Consider the following 18,609-nt stretch of genomic DNA (forward strand, 5'->3'; position numbering starts at 1 on the left):
AAAGAGTCAAATAATGATGTGGCAGAAAGTGAATTGCAAACACTGCCAAATTCTAAGAGAGGAGCTGGATGCATGCCTTTCAGGCCTCATGTATTTGGTCCTTTTGGTCTGTGCCAAGCCCTGTGCTTTACAGCAAAAATTCAGATGTTACCATCTTACTGCATCTTATTAGCTGGACAGAAGAGGGTGCATGCAGAAGGCAACTTCTTTGTTCCTTTCTAATGTCCTTCAAACTCATGCTCAGATGCATTTTTCCCCCCGGAGTCTTGCATATAAAACCTTGGGCAGGTCTATAACTTTGAGCACCCAGAACAGTCCTTTTCAGTGTAAGACTCCCTCTGACTTCTTATCTAACTCTTGGGCTCTCTCTATCTTGAGGCCAGGACTGCTTTGGGCTAGAAATAGGCATGGGAAGTGGGCACTTCAGTTTTTCCTTTCTTACCCAAATTCACACCCACATTCTACCCTCTAGACCCAGCATCTGACACCTCTGCAACTGGAATGCAACACAGGGCCCTCTGCTGACTGTTTGTCCTGAGAAAATCCTGGGCTTTCCCTAAGAATTTCCCTAAGAATTCCTTTTTGAGATACCTCCAAGGGCAGCTCCATGGCCTGGGTGATGTTGCCATTCGCCAGTTGTTTATAATGCCCTTCCTCTTTTCAAATGAAGGAAGGGCCACCTTCAGGTCATTCTGAAACTTCCTATAGAACACGCCCTGCCAATACATGAGCAGTCATGGCATGGTTGAAGCAGAGTAAAGAAGACCACTTTTCAAAATTAAACTTTTTTATTTTGAGATTATCGTAGATTGACATGCAGTTATATGAAACAATACAGATGATCTCCTGTACTCTTCACTCAGTTTGCCCCAATGGTAGCATCTTACAAAACTAGCAGAACATCACAACCAGGATATTGACATTGATGGGATCCATCCCTCTTGTTCAGACTTCTTTTGTTTTACTTGTACTCATTTTTATGTGTGTATTTTAAGTTCTATACAACCTAAAATTTACATACATAATACTGTACATCAGCTGTGTTTCAATTTTTTAAAAAAGTTCTGAAAAAGTTCTGCATAATTTTATCACAGGAGTAAGTTTGTGTATTCACCACCACAGTCAAGATATGGACAGGGAGGCCTGGCATGCTGTGATTCATGGGGTCGCAAAGAGTCTGTTGTTGTTGTTGTTTTTTGGTCTAGGTATGTTCATTTATTGAAAGGGCATTTTTTTCCCATTAAATTTCTTCTGTACCTTTGTCAAACATTAATTGGGAATACTTGTGCAGGGTTATTTCTGGGTTCTTTATTCTGTCCCATTGATCTATATGTTTATCCCTCTGATAGATTATACTGACAAAGTATAGATTATACTTTGATTATGGTAGCTATAAGTAAGCCTTATTATTTAGTACAGTGATTCTTCTCACTTCAGTCTACTTTTTCAAGATTATTTTAGCTGTTCTAAGGTTTGCACCTTTTCAGAACATTTTTAAAAATAAAAATATAAACTTTATAAAATGGATTTTAGAATAAGTCTATCTATGTCTACAAAATCCTTTCCTGGGAATCTGATAGGAATTATGTTAGACCTGTAAATTAATTTGGGGAGAATTGACATCGTAAAGATGTCAATTGACATCTATGTTGAGTTGGGAAGGCCATTTTTTGCTCTGCAGTTTAGTGATGAATGTGTGTATGTTTGAGCAACCTAATACAAATAGTGTGCTGGCAGATACTAGAGGCTTAATAAATATTTTTGGCAGAAAGGAAGGATGGGAGAGCCTGGCAAAATCTTGAAAAGCTTGCATCAGTGGTTCCCAAATTTGGCCACACATACAATCCTCTGCTGACATTAGTAAAACTATTGATTTCTGGGTTTCACCTCAGCCAACCCTGCTGGTTCAGATTCTCCAGGGTTGAGGCCAGTGGACCTCTATTTTTAACACTCTCTATAATTGCTTCTCAGGTCCAGTCAGGTTTGAGAACATAAAATACAGAAAGTAGACATGGAAGCAGTTTGCAGGCAATGAGCTGAGTCCCTTAGGACCACACTGTTCTTTTTGATATTTGCCTTGAAACAAAGGAAGTGGCAGCTGAAATCAAGTTCACTTAAAGCAAATGAACAAATCCTTCAAGAAATATGGCCCAAAATGAGTAAACAGCCCTGGAGGGAGGGGGAAGGTCCTTTCCTATAAGGAGAAAGATTAGATTCATTTTGAAACTGTAGCCACCCATTTCTTTTCCAAAGAGAAAATAAGAAACCAGAGTTCAGAGGACTGCAAGCAGTTGTAAAATTGTAAATACGGTTATTTATTCACTGCATTGCCTACTTGATTAATCCCCTAACCTTGAGGCCCTGAAACTGTGCAATAGAGCCCTAAGGGAGCTAACTCCAGCCCCGAGAGCGTTGGAAACAAGACTGCTCAGATGCCTGTAAACTTCTTTCCAAATAACCTATCAGACTTTTCTATTATAAAAGAAAGTGAAAGCAAAGTCACTCAGTCGTGTCCGACTCTTTGTGACCCATGGACTGTAGTTGGCCAGGCTCTTCCGTCCATGGGATTTTCCAGGCAAGAATACTGGAGTGGGTTGCTATTTCCTTCTCCAGGGGATCTTCCTGATTGAACCCGGGTCTCCTGCATTACAGGCAGACTGTTTACCTTCTGAGTCACCAGGGAATCCCTTCTCTTAGAAAGAAAATAGGAAATTAGAAATAAAAGTACATAGAGAAGAGCTCATAAATTAAATTTTCAAGCACAGGCTTCTTTAAACCTTTGTCATTGTTTTTGTTTGTTCTTTCTCTCTGCTGTTTCAATTTTTTTATTTTCAGTGTAAAATTCATTATTTAAGTGATAAACATATAAAAGTAAAGGAATTTTTCCAAACACTGGGCAATTTCTACTAATATTCCATTTGTTCACCCTCCCTGCTCTTCATTGTATTCCTCTGTGTGCATACACGCTTTTCTGTTGCTTTTTATTCAACTAGCATACAATTTGGAGTTATTATGTCAAACATTTTCCTAAATTGTGACTTTTCAGTATTTATTTTAATTGTTTTCTTGGCTGCATAATATTCAATAGTGCTAATATACTAGAACTGCTCTTTTTCACCATGTTGTCTTTAGTATTGCCATATTTTATTCTATTACCATTTCTATTCTATTCTTTTTTTACCAAAAATAACTTTTTAATATTATTACTGATATATTCTAAGGCATTCCAACCATTTGTAGTTTGCTGTTTGAATCAAGAATAATGAGACAAACATCTTAAACAGGTATTTTCTTATTCTGAATTATTTCTTTGGGATAAATTCTCAGGAATATCATTGTTAGGTCATTGGGCATAAGTATCTTTATGGCTTTTGATATTTCTGAGAATACCAAATTCATCAAAATTTTGCCAAAATTGGATAGTATTTTTTAAATTTTGCAAATGTGGTAGATGCAAATATATATATTGGCATTCATTATTTTTTATTAGAATGTGTCTACTGTTTGTATTTTTATCATATACATTGTCTATTTAAATACTTTATTACTCTATTATAAATTATAATGACCTTTCTAAGTAGTATAGATATTAATCTGTATTCACAATTATGTAAATGTTTTCCCTATCCACTGCTCCTATTTTTACATTAATTTTGTCATTGTTACTAAATGGAAGTTTTAACTTTTCCAATATTGTCAACTTTGTAATTCTTGTTTGTTATATGCTTTGTCTATTGCGGGCTACCAGAGAAAGCTACTATGCCTCTGTGGATGTGATAAAACCAGAGTCTATTTTCCACCAGTTTTCCTATGCTTTTTTTTTAATCACTGTATGTAATTTTAGTAGATGAAGTGAATCTGGAATCTAAGTCATCTTTTCCAGCTATCTCAGTTCTACCCATGAAGCTTGCTTCTCCCCCACATTGAGGCACTACAGCCGTAAGTCTCCTGTTATATAGCACTCAGTGTTCCCGGGCTCACACTGTGGTCCACCAAGTCTGTTTCTTTTGTGCACCTGACAGCTCCAAGTTTTAGGATTTTAGTTTTTGCTATGGTAGTGGCTATCTGGTAATAGTGGATCTGCCATTTCACTCTTCCTTTTTCCTTAGAGGGTCCCATCTTATTTTTCTTTCCTATAATTTTTAGAATCAGAGCCCCAAAAGGAAATTGTTCTTAAAAGAATGTATAACCATTTGGAATTGCATGGGGAAAAACATAGATAACAAAACATATTACTCCCATGGCCTTTGAGTCAAGTCTCTCATCAGATTCCTTCAAGGGATCTGGGGGCACTTTGAATACCATGGAAATTCCTTCAGCTAATGGAGAACCCAAAAGTACCAGCTGCAACAAAGCATGCGTCCCATAAAGTGTGACCAGGGCACACTTACGGTACAATGAGAACTTACCCTTTACTGGTTTATCTTGATGTGAGAGGTTGATCCTCAAATTCTTTCACCAGAGGAAGTCCCGTTTTGAGTTCGCAGGGGCACGTGTATGCACCTGCATGCGCACACACACACACACACACACACACACACAGAGCTTTATTCAACATAAACCCCAGAACTAAAGAGGGTCACAATCACTATTCAAAAATTGAGTTTCAGAAGTGACATGCATGGTTTGGTGTTTTGTTTTTTTTTTGAAGTTACTTCTTAAGTGGGCCAGATCTTCCATCCCAGGTCACCTTCTCAGAGACCCGCTGACCTCCTTCCTGATTGTAGTATGTGGGTACATTCTTTAAACCAACATCTGAGGCTCTTCCATGTGATCAGGGTCAGAAGGATGTCCAGGCAGAAACCCTCGGGTTCTACATCTGGAGATTGTCCCACTTTTTCTGTTCACCTAAAACAATAGCAGCTTTTATTGGGTTGCTTTGCCATTTGGCCTGCAGCCTTCCCTAAACAGAACAGTTCAATTGTCTTTTTAATCTTACTGGACAGCAGTGGTTGTTTTAGTCTCAGAAGAGAGAAGCAGGAGGACGCCTGACATGTGATGGAAAGGCGTGTGTGTTATACAAGTCCACATGGACAGGCACATTCTAGGGGAAATGTAAAAATGCACCAAAAGGGTAATCAGACAGCAGTGGTGTGAATCTGCCCCTCATAGCTGCATGATCTCAGACAAATTAAATAAACCTTCTAAGCTCCGTTTAAAAAAGAGAAATAAGAATACCACTCAAAGTTGAAGATTCAATTAAGTCATTTATAGAAAGAACCTATATACTATTACTGTCTTAATATCTAATAGAACCAAATAAAATAATTTGTTACACAATTTTAAAGGATGCATGACTCCATCCATAAGCAAAGTCCCATTATACCCTCCAAAATTTCTCTGTACTTCCAGGATGAGAGAGAAAATGTGTACAACAGAGGCCCTTAACCTTTGGGAGATTTATTCTCCTGGAGAACTTGGAGAACATTAGAAGTTACTTTTTCCAAAAGATGCAGCAAGTCAACATTCTAACTGTAGAGCTCCCCACCTGCCTCGAAGCACATCTGTGGGCAGCTCCTTGGAGCCCAGGCTGGGAACTCACACTTTGAGCACTCACCACCCATAGGCCCACCTTCTGTCAGCAGGGAGAGTAAGTGACCATGACAGAACTCAGCTTAACTAAATCCCAAGCTATCGTCCATCTGAGGGCTATTCAGTCCACCCTGAATCTTGACATCTCTGCCATAAACCAGTGCTTCTCCTCACCCCACCTCATACCCCATGCTCGGGCACAAGTTCTTTGTCTACAAGGGAATAAAGAAAGACAGTGTATTGAATGCATGAATAAGGTTGCATCATCTCACTGCTGTAATTTCCTCCTTTATGATTTATGATTTAAAGTAGCTAGCACTTTTTGAGTTCTTACTACATGCCACACAGTCTGTGAAACACGTGACTCAAATTGTCATCTAACTCTCCCAGGAACAGCATGAGGTGGATTTCATTATCTCCATGTGGCAGTCAGTTAGCTCCATCTTAAAGGGTTTAAAGGGGCTTCCCTTGTGGCTTAGCTGGTAAAGAATCCACCTGCAATGCAGGAGACCTGGGTTCGATCCCTGGGTTGGGAAGATCCCCTAGAGAAGGGAAAGACTACCCACTCCAGTATTCTGGCCTAGAGAATTCCATGGACTATACAGTCCACGCGGTTGCAAAGAGTTGGACATGACTGAGTGACTTTCACTTCATTTCATTTCACTTCACTAGATGGTTTAAAAGTCACTTGCTGCAGGTCATTTAGTCAGTGAGTGGCAGAGCCTAGTTTGGAGCCATGCTCTCATGACTCTGATCTCTGCCTCTTCCCTTCAGGGCGCTGCAGATCTCCTAGGACATTTCATAAGTACTGACACTTTCGGTCCTTAACTGTTACTCCATGGATCCCATTGCTTACCCTACTTTCTTTTAGCTCCCTGGCCCTGAGGAGCCCCTTGTGGGAAGATTGCCCTCCACATATAAGCTGCTCTCTGCTTGCTATACACTTTTGTGAACCCGTAATGCATCACTCCTAAAGTTGCCAGAGTGTCCAACTTTCCTATAAATGGCATGCAGGGTCTTCAAAGCCTCCATGTCATCCTTTCTATTAACGCATTGCTTCCTATTTCAGATAAGAACCAGCCCATTTGTCATATTTGAATTTCAAATATCCACCCACCTTATCAGCTTGCCTGCCACTGTCCTTTGAGAGTCCAGTTCAATCATTTGTGATGAAAATGTAGCTGGGACACAATATAAATGAAAGTGAAAGAGTGTGTTTCAATTATACCTAAATCTTCACAGCCAATGCCTTGGTAAGTTTCAGTGTGTCATGAAAATGTGTTGATGCGAAAGCTTCTTGAACATTCAGCATTTTTCAAATACTGGAACTACCTGGGTTGTCGGCACATGAACAGAATTCAAGAGTTTAACCCTCTCTACTTGCAGTCTGACAGTTTTGTGACACTTACTCCTCCCGTGTCTTCATCGGTCTGATCTGACTCCAGCCTGGTCATCCCAGCTTCTGGTAGCACCTTGTGTGGACAGTTTGGCTTTCATGGTCAAGAAAGAGCTCACTGTGTTAAAACCACAGGGGCTATTGAGAAGAGCCACATCACATGTCACCAAGACTCTTCTCTGAAATACATTTAGCCCACGGGAAGGCAGAAGCACACGAAGTAACCCACTGAGAGAGAGCTGAGGAGAGATAGTGGGCCTAACCACATGCTAGAGCAGCAGAGGAGAGCACTGAGCAGGGGGTCCATGAAGTGGGAGACCTGGGGCTGAGTTCTGACTCCATCACTTACTTACTAACGACCCTGGGAAACTTCTGAATGTGTCATCAGTATAGGGTGATATGTCAGGGCATAGGGTTGTCACTTTGGAACATGAAATATGATAAGTATCATGAAGAGGTGTGACCCCAGAGGGGATGCAAGGGGAATGCTGTAATGCCCACGGACCATCACCCAGCCAAAGTAGAGACACTGACTCCCTCTAGAAGAATTTAGCCCAGTCTCATTCCACCCAGAGTGCTACCCACCTGAGGGTGCCGTCATCTGGGTCCTTGGCCTCCTCAAGGTCTTCCCACTCACTCTCACTGTCATGGGACACTTCCAGAGGCAAAGACTGTGAGACAGTACCCCAGGAAGAGAACTGTGGTAAGGGAATGGGCCCCGAATCTGCCTCCAAACATTCTCCACAGGGTAGCTGGTTGAATGAAAGGTTGACAGTAAGATATGCTTCATCCTCCGAGGTAGGAGAAGGGGTTCCAGGTGGATGGTACATGTCCCGTTCCTCATTATCACTGTACAGTTCAGGACTAGAAAACAGAAATCCATGTGTCTTCCAGGGTTGATCACAAATCCCACTCCCCACCTTCCCTTGCCTTCAGGATATTGGTCATGACATGTCACAGGCAAGCCAGCCAGGCTTCAAACAGTTCCTGCCAGAAACTCCTCTGGGGCCAGGAGGTGAACAGTGAACAGGGCAAAGCCCTTGACCTTGAGGAGTCCGTGATTTAATGGGAAGAGTGAGCAATGAACAGATGTTACAATCAGGTAGTTAATGCTGCTGTACAGACTGTTATAAGAGTGGGCGAGCTCCTTACTGAGTCCAGGAGATGGTGGGGGGACTCACCAGAGGACATGGATCAAAAGCAGAGCTCTGACCCATGCTTCATGTGGGAAGACAGTCAGACCTCAGGCAAGTTTATTAACTTCTCTAGAGCCTCAGTTTTTTCATCTGAAAAAATGGGAAGGTCAAGAAACTCATAGGAGTGTTGGAATGCTTAAGTTAAATAATTCTGATACAGCCATCCATGGCTCCTGGTACAGGGTAAGTTATCAGTGAATGGAGGAGGCCATGATTACTACTATGATTATAGTTCTTTCAAAAGAGGAATTAAATGGAAAGGGCCAAATCAAAAGGCTCAAAACAACTCAAGCAGGTGACCTTCAAAGCACTTTGTGCAAATACCAGGTCCTTTTCTGAACATTGCAAAAGTGCTTATTTGGAGAGGCAGCTAGCTGGAGTGACATTTATCCCTGTGTGACATAGGAAACAGATGAACGGCGAGCTCATTGTCTGGTGACGAAGATGCAGAAGCAATGGTGAAAGAATAAGGCTTCCAGGAGCTTCCAAAGGTCACCATACACTCCTTTTTGATTAGAAAGAGCAGTTCATGAAGATGACAGAGCATTTTGCACAAGGCTTCCAACATGCAAAGAAGGTACTCAGAAAATATCTGTAGAGAGTCTGGTTAGAGAAGATGAGTAGGAAAATCTAAAAGAAATGCAGACAGGTTGATCTTTGTACCAAATACACAAGTCCTTGTTTATCAGCCTCCTTACCCACCCCCATATCAACAGGTTTGTTTTGTCAGTATCCCCTGCCCTCCCATTCCCTTTCCTGCAATATGTCTTTCCCTTAAAATCAGCGCTGGCAACTCCCTATAGCCAAGAGCTCCCAAACACCCACACAGGTGGCCCTCCTTCCAGTAGAGCCAGAGTAGCTGTCTCAACCTGAGTTTTGCTGTCAAAGAGACATCTTTTCTTCTCATGAGAGATGCAGGGTTTAAGTAAATGTGCATTTCATGTAAATATGCACACACTCATGTGCTTAAAAAGGGACTATATTCTGTAGGACATTCACTTTAAGAAAATATTTTAAAATCTCTAAGCACTTTAAGGAAAAAAATGGTTTAAAATCTTAAACTGCTCGACCAAATTGTGTAGAAAAATGTGTTTCTTTGTAAATATAGGGAGGGAACATCAAGGAAGCTCTACCAAAGGACAGGAAATCCAGCCTCGTGCCCAGGCCCACTCTGTTCCCCTCCCCCAACCCCTCAGCAGCCAACCTGTCCCACCTTCCCTGCCAAGAAGCGGGTGACAACAGGGCAATGCCTGGCTGTCCACACTTCACCTCCCATGACTGCGCTCCTCCAATCTTTCTAATAATCTCCACGCTCTCCAGATTGGATTTGGGGCTCTAGCTACTGGCCCCACCAGGAGAGAGATCCAGGGAGGCCATCAGCCTGAGAGGTAAGAGGCAAAGCTGCTGGGTGTCTGGAGAAGGGTTGGTGATCTCCAGGGTGACATTCTGGCCATTCTGGTGACATTCTTACCTCAGGAAGAATCACTGCCTTTCATTCCACCCTTCCACCCAAGCTCCCAACTGCTCTTGGAGCTCTGACCTGGGGTTTGCTTGTGGATGTGGGAAAAGAGAGGTGAAGCAAGAAGAAGCACAGGAAGTCAAATATTGTATTGCTTTCTTACATGTTTTACAGAGACCTACTACTATATGGCAGTACTATGTGTCCAGTGTGGTAAAAGAAGAGAATAGGGCAAGAAAAGTGGAATTTCATCTTCTCCATGAACACTCTGGGTTTGCAAGGGTGCTGGCAGCCACTTGGCTGTAGGAAGTAACCACCTGGTAGATAGTAAGATCTGGCAGTTTGCTGGGAATTTCAATTGATTGGGATCTGTCTTTAGCTGGAAATGTCTCAGGAAAGAGAAGGAAAACTGACTTGTGTTGAGTTCTTGCTGTGTGCCAGGCTCTGGGCTAGCACTTAGCACGTATTATTTCTTTTCAAGGCCACACACACTTTGGAGTTACCGAGGTCTTCATTAACACTTGAGAAGCCTTGAGCTCAGAGAAATCAATTTTCCAGACATGCCAGCAAGTAGTAGAGCTGAAACCAAGGCTATATGATCAAGAAGTCAGTAATCTTTTTGATCTAAACCACTGAAAGAAAACTTCACTCACAGATGCCAGAAACAAAGAGGCAGTTACCCGGGGCAGTCACTTCAGAACTAAACTGCGGACATTCAAGGGAGATCCACAAAGAACCACAATCGCACTTTGGAATCCTAATTCTGACACTACCCAGGAGCTGGAGGAACTGTGTCCAGAGATTGCTGGTCATGTGCCATGCTTTTCCTCCTGTAGGGGGAAGTCACTAACTATGTGTGCTTTAAGTGCAAGCAAAGGTTCTATTGGAGGAGAAGCTAACATAGTTGAATTTTGCTTGGCTGGCACAATACAATATACTTAAAAAAATTCTATCTGGATGCTTCTAGGAAACATGCCTGGCTTCTGTCTGTCTCAGATCAAACCCTGTCTGATTGCATTACCCCAACTGCTTTCTAGTTTGTGTCACCTACTAGTCCCTATAGATTTGCCCTTATCAGCTTTCTAGGATGCCAACAATTAACAGCCATTTGATGTCAGTGGGTTTATACGACGTCAAACATGAAACACTGTTCCCCGTTGTTTGGCTGCTTTGTGCCCATGCATCTAACTAACAACATGCCTCGGAGCGATAGCATACCCTCTGTCTATATCTGTACCCTTCTCTTGGCTCCTAACAGGTTTCCAAGCACCTTGGGTATGTGTAGTCAATACTCATCAAACTGAATGAGTTTGTTTTCCATCAGAACAGGACTGAGAAGTAGAAATATTCAGGGGTGGATGAGCACAAAAATGCAGACTAAGTTAAAAACAAACGGCTATTAAAATGAACATTACAGGGCTTCCCTCGTGGTCCAGTGGTTAAGAATCTGTCTTGCCGTGCAAGGGACACCTGTTTGATCCCTAATACAGGAAGATCCCACATGCCTCAGAGTAATAAACTCAGGCACCACAACTACAAGCCAGCACTCTAGAGCCTGTGAGCTGCTACTACTAAACCCATGTACTGCAACTACTGAAACCCGAGTGTCCAGAGCCTGTGCTCTGCATCAAGAGAAGCCACTGCAATGAGAAGCTCTGCACACTGCAGGAAAGAGTAGCCCCTGCCTCACTGCAAATAGAGGAAGCCTGCGAACAGCAACAAAGATCCACCACAGCCAAAAAAATACTATTGAATAAATAAATCTTTTTTTTTTAAATGAAGGTTTCAGTCTGGTTTTGAAGATGTAGTATTTTTTTTTTAGCTTTTGTTGATATAAAGCATCATATTAGCTATAGAAATGATGATGCACACAAGGGAAACTTTCTTATCACAAAGCTTCAAGAGGCCATAAGGGATGCAGAACAAAGGTTTGTATGTGAGGAAGAAATCCCAAGGACTGCCATGTGTGGTCTCCAAGGATACTGGAGGACCTCTGAGTGGGGTTTGCTTTCCCAAAATCTCACAAGTTGTGATTACCACAGCTCCAGATTTCATGTTTCTCTTGTTTTATTCTCCCCTCAGAACCCTCCTGGCCCAGCAAGCATCTGAGCCAAGTTATTAATTGCTTGCTTGTAATTTCTAGTAATGACATGCATACAATTTACAATGTGTCTGCAAATGGACTGAGCCTTACCTTCCAAGTCTCCTGATATCACAAACTGAATCACAGTTTTGCCTCAAATCCTTCTCCAAAGAGGTAGCCTCCATTTCTTGGTGAAGTCTGCATAAATGAGGGAAGGAATCCCGAGGACCAGTCAAGGAAGTGGCCCAGGGTCTCTCTATGTCTTGGTCCCATTGTGCCTTTTGGGTAGCCTGTTGGAAAGACTCTGGCCAGAGACCCAAGCCTTCCCCAGTGTCTGGGGAGGCACTGTCCCTCCGACTGTCCTCTTGATCCAGGTTGGGGCTCTGCTCCAAGTCAGTGCATGTTTCCCTGGTGAATTCTTTGTCTGCTGCAAGCACAGGTGTCTATTGAAAGAAATACTATGGATTATTGCACATTGAGCAAAACCTAAATATTGTTTCCGTACCAGTTGGTACCACAGTTGGTACCAATCCACCCCTTTTCTGTGCTCTTCAAATGAGTGCCTAGACTTGCTATTTCTGTGTCCAACTCTTCTTCCTTGCACCCACCCAAACCAGGCTTCTGTCTCCATCACTCAACTGAAAGATATCTAATTAGGATCTCTAGTTACCTACATCTTTCCAAAGCCAAAAGATAATTCTCTGTCTTCATCTCTAACTCTCAGCAATGTCCAGCATAATTGGACCCTCCTCCTTCTTGGGAATGTCCTTTACTCAGTTACGCTACTTAAACACTGAGTTTACCCCAAGCTCCACCCTTATCTGAATCACCTCCAGGCTCCTTCTCAGTCCCATGCGTTATCTCATTTCCTTGGACCAGGCTACTCAATGTTGGGGTGCCACATTGCTCACTTCTCAGCCCTCTTCTTGACTTTTATTGTATTCCTCCCTGAGATGATCTCATAAAATTTATAGCTTTCAGTGGCATTATTTGCTGGTAATTTCGAATTCACATTTTCCAGTCCTAGCAGATATCTCCATTGAATGCTCTATAAATATTTGTGTACATGCCATCAAGAACTACTGCTTCTTTCCACGTACCTTAAACTGCTCCCTCCAAGCACGTCCTATCTTGGTAAGTGGCACCACCATTCTTTCAGTTACTTGAGCCAACTCTACTCCCAGTCTTCACACCAATGTCTGATCCAAAAATCATCCCACGGGCTCTACCTCCCAGAGTATCCTAAATCTGACTCCTTCTTACAGCTATCTGGCTACAGCCCGAGTCTAAGACACAATATGTTACCTGACTCACTGCCAGATTACCTGCTCCACTCCATCTCTCCAGCAACCTAAGTGACCTCTCCAAAGTGTGGACCAGATGAGGCCACATTTCTGCTTCACCCTTCCTCCTTCCACCTCCCCAGTCCAGTGGCTTCCCACAGCAGCCAGGATGGAATCAGCACATTACCAAAACCTACAAGCCCTACATGATGCGGTTCCCAACCCCCTCTACAACTCCTCCCCTTCCACAGTTCCCTTCATTAGCTACTGTCCAGGCACAATCCTTATCTTTGTGTCCTTCAAAAATCTAGGTCATTCCTATCTCAGAGTGTTTGCACTTGGTATTCCTTCTGCCTAAAATGACCTAACTTCAGATGTTTGCATAGCTGCCTCCTTCTCGTAACTGTTCTAGTTCTAAACTAAAGTCTCCCTTCCTTGGTCTTCAATCAGACCTCTGGAGCCAAGTGAATGAATGAAAATTCTTCTTCCATGTGGCCCTCAGGTATGAGGAGAGAAGAAGCATGCCCACCATTCCTCGCCTCAAACCCTCTCCATTGGACACTTCTGGGTTCTCTGGTAGAAGCTCTCCTCCAGGACAGGAAAACTCTTTCCTTGGCATTTACCAGATATCTGAACAAAAACACAGGGTACCAGCCCCTTGGCCTGATGGTCTTTGAGTGTGTGAAATCTGACCCTCTCCCACCCTATTCCCTTGCTTAACATAATTGCTATCGTCTACCTTCCTTTCCAAACTAGCAGCTGTCTGATTTCCTCCCTATAGCTCTTGTCTCACCAAAGTTGGTATAAAATGACCTTTTAGAGTCCAAGTATCAAGAATACGTGGGTCACCAAGTCCCTGTGAGGTCTCCACCAACTGTCACCCTCAGTGATAAGTGACTGATTTTATACACAGCTTATCCACGTCTCAGATGAGGAATCATGAGACTCAGAGAAGTTAGGCAAGTGTCCAAGGTCCTTGCAGCAAACAGAGCAGGTACAGATGATTCCAGGTGTCCACGCAGACCTCCTCCACGAATGAGGCTCACAGCAAGCCCATCCCCAGGAATTGTGTTCAGCTTAAGGGAACTGCCTCAGCCAAAGGTAGGCCCCTCCCTTGGGCAGCTCATACCCCGGTGCTGTTTGGTGCAGATAGCAAAGGTACAGGCTCTTTTGTTGCAGTTAAGGACAGCTCTGAGGGGCCATCGCCGCTTTAGAGTACCCTTTGGGGGTCAGCTGAAGCCCTTATTGCAGCTGAAGCTCATTCACTTCCCCTTCTGCCCAGCCCTGCTTCTCTCACCTTTGCAAGGGTGTTCCCAAGAGCTGTCCCCATACACCTCCTGCACTCCAGTCTCTATCACAGACTCTGTGTCCTGGAGACTCAACAGGTGGCAATGTGATGGGTAACGCTAAGTGTCAACCTAGCTTGGCCATAGTACCCAGATATTTGTTCAAATACAAATCTAGATGTGACTCTAAAGGTACTTTTTAAATGAGAGAGTTGTCTATAGATCAGTAGACTTTGAGTGACACAAATAACCTTCTATAATGTGAGAGAGCTTCATTCTGTCAGTTGAAGGCCTTAGGAGAAAAATGACTGAGATCGCCAAGAAAAAACGAGTCCTGCCTCCAGACTGCCTTAAGATTCACACTGTGACATCAACTCTCTGCTAGATTTCCAGTCAGCCAGCCTATTGCACAGAATTTAGACTGGTCAAGCCCCACAACAGGGAAGCCTGGTGTGCTGCAGTCCATGGGGTCACAAAGAGTCGGATACAACTGAGAGACTGAACTGAACCGAAGCCCCACGATTACCTGAGTCAATTCCCTAATCTCTCTCTCTCTCTCCACACATGCACACACATATCCTGCTTTTTATATTTCTCCCAAGAACCTAATACAGGCATCAACCTAACAATCTGAATTTTCCAGATTCCAATGTCTCTCTTCTCTGCACCAGACCATACATGCCTAATTCATGTTTTAGAAGAGTGGACTTAGACCCTTCCTATTTCTCCCCTCCATTTCATTCTTCAGAATGGAAATTCTTACCTCCCCTTTGTCTGGTTTTATATGTACTCTCCTTGCTCCTGGTTTCCCCTCTCTGACACCTGGCTGCCTCTGATGCCAGAGAACCCAGCTCTAGAAGTTTCACAGTCAAGATTTAAATATGTAACCAACTATGGGAAGACCCAAATATTGGGAGAGGCAGAAGCAGGGAGAGGAAGAGAGAGTCAGGGCCTTATGAGCTTGTCACAGACTAATTGAGGTTAGGGTGGTGAGCTACGTTCCAGCCTCAGTGAAATAAGATGGCATTGAACCCTACTGAAGGCAAAAGTTAGGCTTCTCAGGACCCACCAGACAAGAAAGGGGTGCCTGAACATGATGCATGGGGAGAGAGCAGAGGGCAGCACCCCTTACCTGCCAGCCCTGGTCCATCTCAGGCAGCACACCTGGAGGGGGTCGGCAAAGCAGCAGCGTGACTTCCTGTGAGGCTCCTCTAAGTAAATGGAGCACCTCCTACCAGAAACCAAAATCTATGGTTAGTTATAGCGCTGGCCTGGCTGTGGGGGTATCCTCTTCTGTGTTTCCCACTATCTCTCTGGCCCCTCCTCTGCCTACCTCGTTCTGTTTCTTGGCTGCAGAGAACTTTGGAGAGCACTGCTGTGGGCCTGACTTCTCCAAATGCATGGATCCAAGGCCACAAAATGATGAGCTTTAAATGACCAAGGTCTGCTCAGGGCCTTTTCACAGCAGCATCTGCCAATACTGATGCCTCTTCTTCAGAGAGAAAGAGTGATTCTAGCAAATGACTCTTCCCATCTCAATGTTCATTACTTCTCTACCCCGCTCATATCAGGAGCCATCTGTCACATAAACACCCCCACTCCAGTCTCTAAAGCCTGACCCTCAGCCCCGAGCTTCTGCCCAGGCTCAGCTCAGACCCTCGAAACTTCTCACCTGTGACACTGCAGTGACCTCCTCTCTGCTCCCTGGCTCCTCCACCCTCACCCACCTCCCTTCCTCCACATTGCTAATGTGCAATCATTCCAAAATGCAGATATCATCAGGTTCTTCTGCTGAACCCCCTCTCTGGCTCAGCTCACTGTCAACATAAGCTTCTTACCTGCTGTTGTCTCTCTCCCACTTGCTCCTCTCTGCACCCACATCTGTAGCTCCCACCACGGTGAACCTCTTGCTCCAAGCCATTCTCTCAAAGCCCCAGGCATGAGGTTGCCTGAGGAGCTCTTATTACCTAACTAGACAGGGACTTCTCAACGTCTCAGCACTACTGGCCTTTTAGGCTGAATAACTTTGTTGTCAGAGCTGTCCTGTGCATGGCAGAATGCTGAGCAACATCTCTGGTCTCTACCCATTAGATACCATTAGCTGTGACAACCACAAGTGTCTCTGGGGTTCACCAAATGTCCCAAGAGGCAATTTCACCCCTACCTGGGAACCACTGACCTGGATCCTACTCAGTACCCCCAGCTACAATGGACTACCACAGAAGGGGCTCCTTCCCGGCTCCCTTGTGCAGGCAGTGGAGCAGGGGCTGTTCTCTCTCATGACACTTATTTTCCACAGTGAGTGTTGTTCTCTTGTCTGTCCCACCAGCCCCGTGAGTTCTGAGACCCTGCAAACTGTCCATCTGTGTGTCTTCAGGTCCTCATACAGTTGCTGGCCCGGCAGCAGTTCTCAGAGGACAGTTCCTGGATCAGATGAAGAAGGATGCAGGATGGATGGAGACATCCCCTCTTTAATCTTGTTCTGAGGATTCTCCACCCTTCCCCATCCCTCCTTCATGCACCTTGCTCTGTGCCCTGGAGGTGAACCCGCATCATGGGCTACAGGGAAGCTTTCTGCTGGGTGAGCAGGGGTCAGATCTGAGGAAGAGAGGGAGGTCCAGGTTTGCTCTCCTGCCCATGGGGTTATCGTGGAATAATGGAATAATCTCTCAGCTGATTTCATAGCTCATGTCAGCGAGTCTACTTCACCCAGCTCACTCAGCTTCTGCGCTTTGGTAACTGCTTCTACCCACTCCCTCTGGACTTGGGGGAGAGGGTAGATAACTGCATCCACTGTTCTCAGCCCCAGGGCTCTACACTTTTCCTTGAGTTTCCCAACAACCTCCTCACCTTTATTAAGCTTTCTCAAATGGTCCAGTTTCTACCAGGACCTTGACTGATATGTACAATATTTCATTGAGATGTTATGCCATAACATTGTTGTTGCTGTTCAGTCACTAAGTCATGTCTAACTGTTTGTGACCCTACGGACTGCGGCACGTCAGGCTTCTCTGTCCTGCACTATGTCCTGGAGTTTGCTCAGATTCACGTCCATTGAATCGATGATGCCATCTGACCGTCTCATCCTCCGATGCCCTCTTCTCCTTTAGTGCCCACTTTTTACTTTCTTTTTCATTACGTTTTTTTTTTTTTTTTACCATAAACACAACAACTTACACAACTCTGCATGTCAAAGCTGTAAATTTAATAGCAAAATGGGAAAGAGAGTAGAAAAGGACCTACAGTGGCCCACTGAAACTTCATGCCCACCTCTGGAAGTGAGTATTAGGAGACCTTTAGCTCAGAAGTCAGAGTTTTATCTTGAGTTTCATTACAAACCTAACTCGAAACAAGGCTTATTCAAGGTCAGATACTTAAGAATTGAGATGAAAATTTTAATATGAGGATGTTCTGCCAATTTCTCTCTTTATGTGATTCAAGCTCAGACTCCAGATGTGATATCCAGGAGCCCACAGTATTCCTCACTGAGGGTGGGTGGCCCTGAAAGGAACGTCCTCAGCTCACAAACCTTAGTCCACAAACAGGACTGCAACCCTCACATCCTCCCACCTGGAAGTCCAGGCCTTCCGTGGACCTTCCATTCACAGCCAGGATAATGTCACCAACTGCGATGGCCCCGTTCTCCTCTGCCGGCTGCCCAGGGAAGAGCCGCTTAATCATCACAAGATCATTCTTGAGGTGGCCGCAGTGCTCGCTCTCCATCTGCACAAAACTGAATCCCAAACCACTGGCATTCTTTTTTAGCTTGACTTCAAACTTGGGGCCTGTATCATGGGATGTGAATGAGATCCATCCTTCAGTAAATTACAGATGAAATTTGCCAGCCTCAAAACGCAAATTGTCAAACAGATGAATTATTTCTGTTTTATGTTAAAAGATTTCATTTTGTTCACTTTTATACAGAGTCTATTATACATTTTATAGGTCAATACCATCCAATACGGAGAAAGCAATGGCAAGCCACTCCAGTACTCTTGCCTAGAAAATCGCATGGACAGAGGAGCCTGGTGGGCTGCAGTCCATGGGGTCGCTACTAGTCAGACACAACTGAGCGACTTCACTTTCACTTTTCACTTTCACACATTGGAGAAGGAAATGGCAACCTGCTCCAGTGTTCTTGCCTGGAGAATCCGAGGGATGGTGGAGCCTGGTCGGCTGCCATCTATGGGGTCGCACAGAGTCGGACATGACTGAAGCGACTTAGCAGCACCATCCAATAGAAATATCTGAGCTGCATATGCAAACTACATATGTAGTTTCAAAGTTTAACCCAACATATCTAAAATATTACCTTTTCAACATGCAATCAATGTGAAAAAAATTATTAATGAGGTATTTTACATTCTTCTTATG

General features: G+C 43.9%; 1 protein-coding gene across 3 annotated transcripts in view; it reads right to left on the reverse strand.

Moving 5' to 3' along the window:
• Positions 1-815: 815 nt before the first annotated feature.
• The window catches only part of FRMPD2 (FERM and PDZ domain containing 2), a 106,222-nt gene continuing 88,428 nt past the window's right edge, over positions 816-18,609 (reverse strand). Inside the window, exons 26-30 of one of the 3 annotated variants that reach the window (XM_055425962.2) lie at positions 17,806-18,020; positions 15,368-15,466; positions 11,778-12,109; positions 7,514-7,792; positions 816-4,848 (exon numbers count right to left, since the gene is read on the reverse strand). In XM_055425962.2, coding sequence (XP_055281937.2) covers positions 4,845-4,848; positions 7,514-7,792; positions 11,778-12,109; positions 15,368-15,466; positions 17,806-18,020 — 929 coding nt within the window. In that variant the 3' untranslated portion in view covers positions 816-4,844. Of the gene's footprint in view, positions 4,849-4,882; positions 5,045-7,513; positions 7,793-11,777; positions 12,110-15,367; positions 15,467-17,521; positions 18,021-18,609 lie in introns of those variants that run through there. The other 2 variants (XM_088842084.1, XM_088842083.1) reach the window with 2 other exon arrangements.

Source organism: Moschus berezovskii, chromosome 12, assembly GCF_049115385.1.
Source record: "Moschus berezovskii isolate FMDL1 chromosome 12, NW_MosBer_1.0, whole genome shotgun sequence".
In the NCBI taxonomy this organism is placed as follows: Eukaryota; Metazoa; Chordata; class Mammalia; order Artiodactyla; family Moschidae; genus Moschus; species Moschus berezovskii.